General features: G+C 46.1%; 1 protein-coding gene across 1 annotated transcript in view; it reads left to right on the top strand.

Moving 5' to 3' along the window:
• The first annotated feature begins 9,649 nt into the window (after positions 1-9,649).
• The window catches only part of CDHR1 (cadherin related family member 1), a 52,975-nt gene continuing 52,269 nt past the window's right edge, over positions 9,650-10,355 (top strand). The window contains exon 1 of the mRNA XM_009282912.1: positions 9,650-9,828. Within this exon, the coding sequence (XP_009281187.1) occupies positions 9,768-9,828 (61 nt within the window). The 5' untranslated portion in view covers positions 9,650-9,767. The remainder of the gene's footprint in view (positions 9,829-10,355) is intronic.

The raw sequence follows: 10,355 nt of genomic DNA, 5'->3' as shown, positions 1-10,355 counted from the left end.
TCCCGTTGCCATTTTTTAATTCCTTTGGAGAGAAGGACATCACGGCTGTGGTTCCCCCATGACAGCGTTGTATAAAACTGTAGCGTGGCATTAAATGTGTTGTGGTATGCGAAATAACAGGGCTGTCTGACCACACAGAATGGTGTTATTCAGTTTTTAAGACCACTTTGTCCTAAGGAGCCCTGGGTACTCCCTGGTCCTAGACACCACCTTGGCGTGTTTGCTCTGCTACCTGGGTAACTTTTATTGGTTTCTGATGCAGTACAGTGAGTCATTTCCCACAGTTTGTGCCTAGCAGAAACGCTATCAGAAATCCAGTAAACTGGGGCCCACAGAGAATGAAAATTGGTTTTATTTAGATAGGTGTGGAGTTTGGCATTTAAAATACTCCCCCAGCAAGAGAAGAGTCTGGTCTGAGTCAACTCTCTCAGGCCATTTAAGGAGTTAGGGAGAGGAAAATCTGACATTGTTTTGTGCCTTGCGAAATACTGACCATACACACCTCCATAACTCGGTCTCAGCCTGTGCGTGCTTAAACAATAAAGCGAGTATTTCCTCCTTCAAGGTCTGCCTTGTAACCTCACGACCACACTTCACTAGGAGTTACTGGAACAAGACTGCTGACTTCCTTCTAGCTTTTCATGGCGGTGGGAGGGAACACAGTTGTTACTGCAGGTAGACTTCCAGTTTCGGTTCATTTGTTTAAAAAGCTCTCACCCTCAGATTTGGTCATGATTATAAAGTGCGTTTTCACAGGTATGAGACTGTGTACGGATATGATTGCGTACCTGCTCTCTTAGAAAGCCTTGCTATCCATTTGGAAAGTATGAGAAGTTTCTTGCCGTATTTATTGCTTTGTATGTCAAGTGTATATGGGACACAAGAAAATAACCTGAAAGAAATTTAAAGCCTAGCATGAGGATGTTACATATATCTAGAGATGTGAGTGCATAACCCCTGTTCCGCAGTGGGACTACTCCAGAACAGTTGGGGGCCAGAAGAATTATGATTATTCAGGGACACATTTTCTTTCTGTTAATTTATGCAGTAACCTTTCATCAGTGTCTGAGACTATGAAGCTTTCTTGGCTTACGGAGAGCTGGGTACGGTGCTGCTAAGAGAGCCGTGGGTGCCTGGGCTGGGGACGGCGTGCCTGTGGAAGGGAAGCTGGTGTGACACCTCTGCAGCTCCTCGTGCTCCGCTGCCCTCGCTGCCAGATTTTTCTGCATAATCGTGCTTGACCAGGTGCTTCCAGGCCGTGAGAGTACTTCATCAGAGGGGCAATGAGGGAGGCGCTTGCCAAGAGAAAAAAGGTGCACCCCGAAGGATGGCGGAGACTAGCTTTGCTCTGGATCAAATAGGAGATCAGGCTGTGAGGTGGGAGGGTATGCGCAGCGTGAAACATGTGCGATACAAACAGGAGACCGCCGAGCTGGGAGAAGGTTTGTGATCTTGATTTCTCTGGCTTTCCTGCTTATTCCCAACGAAGTTACCCCCTTCTCTCTTTCCTCCTCTGCTTCCATTGCAACAGAGAGCATCCCCACTCCTCACAAGTGGCTGGAGCGAGGGGTTCTGCCAGTCAGAGTCAGTACAGCAGGATGGAAAACAGAGTTTTTCTCCCTGGGAAGGGCTGGAGGGAATCCATGTTTGCGTTCCCCCTGAAATCTTCCCTTTCTCTGTGGAATAGTATTAAGCACAATATTTATGTAAAAAATGAAAATATTTCAAATCGGAATATGGTTTTACTGCAATATGAACATTTGCCAAAGGAAGAAGATGAAAATGCTTAAGGTCAAAAACTGATTTCCGTATTGGAAAAACTGATGATGAATGGAAACGTTTTACTGATCCTAATAATTAAGATACTTTGCCAAAGCCCAAGACAAAAGTTGCTAATTTTAACGTGTGAGTCTTAATTTATAAGCTTTCCAATTTATTTATAGACACAAGGGAGCAAAAGCAGATCAGTATGTCTAAAAGTGTATGCAAGTCAAAAATGACAAATAAGCCAAACCAAAAAAATTGCCTTCCAACAGTGAGAAGTAACCAAGTACCAGAAAACCTACCTCTTGAAAGGAAATTAAGCCTTCTGGTTACATGGCTTTTGCCAAGATTTTCTGCATCAAGGAGGAAGATAATGTGCTACATCTTGCCTGAAGAAACTGCCGTTTGTGTGCAAGCTTTAATTTTTTGTTTGCCCAAACTTTGTCCCAAAATGGCAAAAGCAACCAGCCATGTTGGGTGCTTCTGTTCGTGTTATCCAATTTAGGACTCTCCAAGGAGGTTCAAGTTGACATAATGCTTGTGGTCAGATGCTTGTAGTCACCTCTCTAAATCTGGGTTTTCCTTTCCATGAATGAGGCATGTTTTTCTTCTTCTGTTTTGTGGGGAGTATCTTCCTGAATTACTTGAGTTACCAGTTTTCTTCATGGTATGTGTTTTATCAGACTAGATCTAAGGAAGAAATGTTTTACGCTGAGGGTGGTGAAGCACTGGCCCAGGTTGCCCAGAGAGGTGGTGGATGCCCCATCCCTGGAAACATTCCAGGTCAGGTTGGACAGGGCTCTGAGCAACCTGATCTAGTGGAAGATGTCCCTGCCCAGGGCAGGGGGGTTGGACGAGATGACCTTTAGAGGTCCCTTCCAACCCAGACTATTCTGTGATTCGAGATGCTATCCGGGGTTTCACCATTCTCTTGTATCCTGCTGAGGTTTAGCATAGCTGCTCGGTGGAGCTGCAATATAAAAAAGGGTGTGTAGACAGCTGAGTTACAACTCGTGTTCCTTAAACTCCTCAAACCAAACAGTACAGTATTGCTTTCCGCTTTCTATTACTGAGCGGAGAGAGGTTTATAAATTTGACCAAGATCATTAATGATCACATCACTATCTTTTGATGACTTTAATGTGAATTTAACGATCTTGGGCTGGTTATTTATGGACTGTCTGTGGTAGAGATGAAAACTGAACTTAGACCCCCGTGAGTCAGAACTGTAACAATGAGATCATTTTCCTTTCAGATGTAAAAGTGTTAAACTCATTCAATTAATAACAAGAGAATAACACAGTGAGAGGGAGGAAGAGGCGTTTATTGGCTTGCATTTGAATCTTGCAGGACTATAAAAGATTCCAAGTCATTTTAACAAATTTGCACATGCCAAGTGATGGGAGTGGGCTGCGGAGAGACACATAAACTCTTATACAGGAGGTGGCATATTTGTTCTGGCAACAGGGAGGATCAGAGTTTGGTGATCACAGCCAAGGGCTCAAGCATACACCTCTGATTAGATTTAACCACCCAAACCACGGGACTGTTTCTCTTTTGCTGTTCCTACTGTGCAGTGGTATTGGGAGTCTGCTTCCCTCTTATAGTTGATAAATCAAAACATAGAGATAATGGTGGATGGTGAAGATATCTGAGGGACTTTAGGGTCTTCTCTCCTGCCATCAGACTGGCTCAGGTTCCTGCAGATGCCCCAGCACTTCCCATAGTTTCTCTCAGCAGCCAGACAGCAGCTATGGTGCTGTGCTAAGAAAATGCAAAGGATAGCTCGTGTAAGATTCTTCACCACCAAAAACAGCCATCTGAAATGGCCATCAACAGTTGTTCCTGGATTTTCACCATCATTTGTGCTCTGTAGTAATGGAAGTTGGTGGAGAGCGATGATGTGCCCCAGTATAAATCATCTCTCAGTCCTTTGGGGGGAGATTTTGAGGGGGAGGAATGATGTGGCTTGGACAGGCGAGAGTCTTTTCTTCTGTTTCCTTTTGTTTGTTGTGGGAACTGTGCGTTTAACTTTGTCTCAACTTTCTGCTTATACTGACTCAGCTCTGCTGAAACAAAAAGAGCGCTATGACCCTCCCACGTCCCAGCCTGAGAGCAAACATCCAAGCCACTAGTGCATTTGTTACATTTACTTTACCTTAGCACGTCCTGCTGCTGTTAAGAAGTTTGGAGAACAGCCATGCTGTGGGACTTATTTCATAGAATCATAGAATCACAGAATCATTAAGGTTGGAAAAGACCTCTAAGATCATCGAGTCCAACCGTCAACCCAACACCCCCATGCCCACTAAACCATGTCCCTAAGCGCCTCATCTACTCGTCTTTTAAATACCTCCAGGGATGGGGACTCCACCCCTTCCCTGGGCAGCCTCTTCCAATGTTTCACCACTCTTTCAGTAAAGACATTTTTCCTCAGGTCCAATCTAAACCTCCCCTGGCACAACTTGAGGCCGTTTCCTCTCGTCCTATCGCTTGTTACTTGGGAGAAGAGACCGACCCCCACCTCGCTACAACCTCCTTTCAGGTGGTTGTAGAGAGCGATGAGGTCTCCCCTCAGCCTCCTCTTCTCCAGGCTAAACAGTCCCAGTGCCCTCAGCCGCTCCTCATCAGACTTGTTCTCCAGACCCCTCACCAGCCTCGTTGCCCTTCTCTGGACACGCTCCAGCACCTCAACGTCCTTCTTGTAGTGAGGGGCCCAAAACTGAACACAGTATTCGAGGCGCGGCCTCACCAGTGCCGAGTACAGGGGCACGATCACTTCCCTACTCCTGCTGGCCACACTATTTCTGATACAGGCCAGGATGCCATTGGCCTTCTTGGCCGCCTGGGCACACTGCCGGCTCATGTTCAGCCGGCTGTCGACCAGCACCCCCAGGTCCTTTTCCGACAGGCAGCTTTCCAGCCACTCTTCCCCAAGCCTGTAGCGCTGCCTGGGGTTGTTGTGGCCGAAGTGCAGGACCCGGCACTTGGCCTTGTTGAACCTCATACAGTTAGACTCATACATACAGACTTGCTAGTGAACTGACCCTTTGGCGTGCAAGGGAGAGCCCAGCCGTGGTTACAGCCGTGTCAAACTCAGGGCTGTTAGGGTGTCTGTCTTACCCGCGGTGTATGTCACAGGCCCACCCTGCTCCCCTTCCCTTGCTTTCAAAGCTAAATAAGAACTTACCCGTCACATTCGAGGATGTGAGAATAGGGAGAGTTTTGAGAAGGGTCTTGAAAATGGCTGAGGCTCCACTTCTCTCCTTCGTGGCTATTGCATCGAGCAATTCTGCGTGGATTGCTCTGTGCAGAATGCCTCCAGGTATTGATGGTAACTCCCACAGCCCCTCTTAGCATGTGATTTAGAGAGGGAAGGCCAGAGTGTAATTCGGACTCTTTCTGCACATGCTGAGGTTTATATAAAGTGTGCAGCGCTTTTTAAGTTGAATTTATTTACACACACAAATGCACACACAGAAAATGCTGAATGTTCCTCTCCAAGGTAATGCTTAATGTCATATGCACCCAGAGTTGGAGGACGAGCATAGGAAACAGAGTACTTGAGCTGTTATTATATGAATCTGAACTTCATTACTTACCAAAACTGTCCAGAGTCTAGAACAGAGGGGTTTTTAACTCAGATGGAAGCAGGCATAAAATCTGAAGACTGTACATAGTTAATGTAAAGCAAAGCAGGACAGTGGAAGATAATTTAATCTCTGTCATTTCCTTAATTTTGTTTTTCTCCCTCTTTTTAAATCACGAATGCGTGTAAGCATCTGAACACTGATTGACATGCAACTCGTGCAAACCTCACATTTATATGCCAAGCAGGCATTCCCCAGGTAGGCAGCTCTAATGTGATCGCCCCGAGGTGGAAGGGCCACCCACAATGTGGAAAGAGTAATTTACCTCTGCGCCGGCTCAGTCTTTGCCCTCCCTGCTCAGACTGCCAGCACGGGTGGCAGCGAGTGCCGGCTGGGGTGCTAGTGACCGAACAGGGGCACTTGCTCATTGCCGGCTGTAAACAGTCCTCCTCCCACCCCCCCCAAGAGGGGAAACCCTGAGCTCATATTGGTATTGCTGCGTAGCGTGAGGGGCTGTGGTCTTCTGCCGGTTTAGTGTTAGCATCTGTTGCCAGTTCTAGTCTGGCCTACATTTTAGGTTGGGCTTTGGGGTTGGGCTCAAGAACAGCCGTCTTGGTGGAGTCCGCGATTCCCGTATTCAGGGATGTGGAAATAGAAAAAGGGCAACTCTCAGAACCGGTGGAAGCCCATTTCACGTCAGCCATACTCGGTTAAGGAAGACTGCTAGTCTTAGGCTTAAATTGGGGTTTAGGGCTACGAAAAGTAAACATGGTGGGGCCCAGGTTTTTCCAAGATTCTCGAAGGCCTGGAGAGATAAGAGGGCAGGAGCTGGCAGGGGCTTGTGTGTGGTTAGTTTTGTGTCTGGCCCCTGTGCCCTGGAAGGTTCTGGTTTCAGTTTGGGGTATGGGTTTGCGCTGGGGGAAGAGAAGCCTCCATGGCTGAGGGCATCCCAGGGGGCTTCACGATGCACAAAAGAGCAGTTACAACCACGCTGCACCGGTACCGGTACCCCCAAGCTGCGGTCAGAAAGGGTGAAGTCTGCAAAAATATTCATTGCATTATTGTAGCGTCCTTCAACATTTAAACTTTTATTTTATAAAGATTCAGGTTGTCTAACAAACTCCAGTAGATATTGCTAATCAGTGACCCAAACCCAGAACTTTTGTTCTGAAAATACTGGATCTTTCTAGATTTGTTTTCATACCGAATAGTAAACAAACAGAACACCCTGGGAAACGAATTGGTTCAGGTCAGACGGGTATACTTCATTCTTCTTTTATGTTTCTTGCTACTTGATATGCTAAAAATACAGGAAATAGAAAGTTTCTTCTATATAGAGAAAGGGATCCTTCCATTCCTAAAACTGTTGGGACAGAATATATTGCTCTCCTGAAACCCCCTCCTGCCCCTTTTCTTCCCAAGGAGAAAACTCATCAAAATTAGCCTGGCTCCACGAGCTGTATTAGCTTTGATCAAAGCATATTTTCTGACAGAAAAAGACACTCTGTCAGGGTGTTGCTGTGTTAGGTATGTATCTGAGCGTGCATAGATGCATATTAGCTAGGTTTTCAAACTCTGAGGGGATTAAGAGCTCAAACTCATTGAAATTCAGGAGAAGCGAGACATTTTGCTTCCTTGGAGATGCAGGCTCTAGAGATTTAGATCCCCAGGGGATGCAACCAGGGGAACAGACAGCTATTAACTTTGACAAGAGCTCTCCATCACTTTTTCTAGGAAAATACTCTGCAGAAAAAGGTGTGTTGCTAGTTCCGGATTGAGGAGGCAGGTGAGGACATTTAGGTGCTATTTATGTTTCCTTTTGGGCACCATGCAGGTGCATTTCTGTGATTTTATGAGTGGTTTAGTGCTACTGTTGACAGTGGTGGCATGGTTAAATCTGTAACAGGGATTACATCTATATCCATCTTCTATACGTGTATCCCCTCCCACACAATTTTCAGCTTCGGATCCCCATATCGTGAATTTAAATGCACTAAAAATACATTTGTTTTTCTTAGTTGCCTGCTGCAGGTTCCCCTGAGCTTTACAGGCCACTGCTGAAGTCACACGTTGGCTCGACATGGAGCCTTTGCAAACACCGCTCTACAAGAATAGTCATACGGAGTCACACCAAAGGCCTGGTCTTGTAGGAGATGGTTAGAAAAAGATCAAGACGACAAAGAGCCTTCCCCTGGTTTTAACTGTCGAGCTTCTGGCAGGTGGTAATTTAGTGCCTTACTGAGCCAGGGTTTGCATCTGTATCATCACATTTGCTAGTCACCGATGAACCTAATCTTCATTAATTTGCCTAATCCCTTTTGGAGTCTTTTTAGGCTTTTGCTCTCTGTACCATTCTCTGGCAAGTTCCACGACAGATGGTGAGTTTTGTTAATATTGTGCACAAGAGTTTTACTTCTACCCTTCTGGGAGCCGTACAGTTGATTTGTTCTGCAGGCAGAGGTGTCCTCCCAGCAGCACCGCAGGTCCAGGGGAATCTGAAGGTGCAGAAATGCTCTGTCTGCAGCACGGGAGCATCACAGCATCGCGTCTGCGGCAAGGGCTTCTCTCCCACGGCCTCCTCCACCATTCGTTCACCCTGCAGTTTCAGCAGCTGGTGGGTAAGGCATGCTAGAAATACACGGCAGGACCTCACTGCCAGCTCCCTCTGTAGGAAAAATACATAGAAACCGCCCGGCCTGTCCCTCCCCTACGTGTGCGATGAAAGCTAGCCCGGGAGCGCTGCCCACCTTTAGCTCTGCACCCCGCAGGCAGCTGCTGGGAAGGGAGGCTCTGTCTGTAGGGCTATGTCTAGGGAACACTTCTCTCTCTTCCGAAACCTTAGCAACTAACGATAAAACACATGGATGAACTAGGGAGCCAAAAATCTCCACTGTTGCCCGGTCTGAAGCCGCTTTCTGGCTCTGCGCTTGCTTTCTGTGTCTCGGGGCTGTTCGCGACGGAGCGGTGGTTGCCTGCCCGCAGCCCAGCCGGACGCTGCGGGACACGCAGCATCCCACAGAGTTACATGGGACCCGTGCACTCAGCGTGGCCAAGAGGCACCGCTGCAGCAGGAATGGCCTCCAGCCATGAGAAGGCCCTGCAGCACCGTCGGGTCCTCCTGCAGCGAGCTCTGCAACAGCAGCAGCTCTGCTGGAGCCCTGCGTGCGGGGCCAGGCTACCACCGCGCTGGCGGCTGCACCCGTCATCTCGCCAGCACCCATCTCACCAGCACCCATCTCGCCAGCACCCATCTCGCCAGCACCCGTGCCGCACGCCGTCAGCACCAGCGCCAAGGGTCTCTGCCAGGAAGAAAGTGTTGCTTCTCTCACATTTTAAAGCGTTGCAATGGAGAACTCTCCGATTAATTTCTTAGGCATTTCTTTAATGCAGGCTGTTAATTAAAAAACCGGAAAACTCCATTAACACATCCTTAAAGGGCGAGTGCTTTGCCTCAGGTCAAGTTTACACAGCTAAGCCGCTATGTAAACATCTCCTTGATTGGAAGCTGCGTATTACCACCGATGAAGTTCTTTTTGAGCAGCCAGAAGCTTTGTCTGTGAACAACTTCCCAGAGCGGCTGGTTTTTTAACCCTATCATCCTATAATTTATCGGATGATTTATATTTTAAATGAGTGCAAACGCCTTTTATGTGCAGAAAACCAAAACAAGCAATGAAAAAAAGGTGCTTTTTGTTAACTTTTTCCATGCGTTGGTGGTTAAACACACTTTTTAGTATGTTGGTTAATAATTACCTGCTGAAGGTAAAAGATGCTTTCAGAAATTCATGTAGTTTAAGAATTAAATGATCAGGCCAGCTCATGAAAAGAACATTTTGACTCCTGCATTTTCAGTATGCAATTTTGTGTATTTTTTGCTATTGTAAATGTGGTTGTTCCCTTTAAAACAGTAACAATCGCGTTTACTGTTTGTTGCTAATGTTAGATTTGCTTCCTTTGTAGTTTCTCAAGATTACCAAAGCTAAAATAAAGAGAAATTTCTTTCGGCTCTCAAAAAGAGAGGACTGGCTCAGAGAATTAAAGATAGAGTTCAGAAAGAAAACGACTTTCTACTTTACCTTCTCTCTGACTTGGGTGTTTGGACAGCACGAATACAGTACTAACAGCAGAACCTATGAGAGTTACACTGATTCCTCCAAATCTTGTCTCAGAAATGAGTCCCACAGCTCCCTGCAAAGTAATTGGTCTAATTAGGTGGTAGGAAGGAGCTTCTCTAAATTCCTCAGAAATTAAGACGTGTCATCCGCTTAACTTCTTAGCATCTGTTACTGCCTCTTGCACATTTCTCCACTACATCAGTCTGAAGGACACTTTCCTGGACCTTTCAGAGAGGAGGAAAAAAAAAAAACCCCAAGCCCTTGAAACAGAGAAGAAATTGGCCCTTTCTTCAGTGGGATGAAGCATGTAAGGCATTTCACCCCCTCCTTATTTCTCAGTTTGGTGCACGTTTGCCTGGGTGAGTACAATAATCGCTTTGTTCAGTAAAAATATAGGAGGATACAAGCATAACCTTAAATCCTGTAGTAATCCGTACTGATGTGGTAACGTTGTCCTGAAATATTTTCCTTGGCAGCTGATCCCTGTGCAAATGTTACCCTCTGTGTTTATAGATTTGGAGTTGTGTTTCAAATGGGCTATTTTGAATCTCTAACAGTCAGTCAGTAGAATGACAACTAATTTGTTGTTTCTTGTTTTTTTTTTTTTAACTTTGTTTGCTGTTGTCTGGCAGCAAGTAAGTAACTATTTAATTATGGCTAATTGCTCATACAGTAGGCATAATTTTAAGACAGAATGTGCTTAGAATACTAGGTAAGGTACCAAGGCACTGGGAAAGTTTCAGACTTGTATGTGTAGGGTAGGGGAGAGGTCTACAGTCATTGCAAGCTGAAAAGGTTAATTTTGCAATTAAGCTGTCTGGAACTGATTGAGATTTTTTAGAGAGATCCTGCCACTTGATTTGTTTCTGTTGTTCCCCCCTCCTCC

The sequence above is a fragment of the Aptenodytes forsteri genome, unplaced genomic scaffold (genome assembly GCF_000699145.1).
Source record: "Aptenodytes forsteri isolate BGI_AS27 unplaced genomic scaffold, ASM69914v1 Scaffold134, whole genome shotgun sequence".
Classification (NCBI taxonomy): domain Eukaryota; kingdom Metazoa; phylum Chordata; class Aves; order Sphenisciformes; family Spheniscidae; genus Aptenodytes; species Aptenodytes forsteri.
This window is presented reverse-complemented; position numbering and strand designations above follow the sequence as displayed.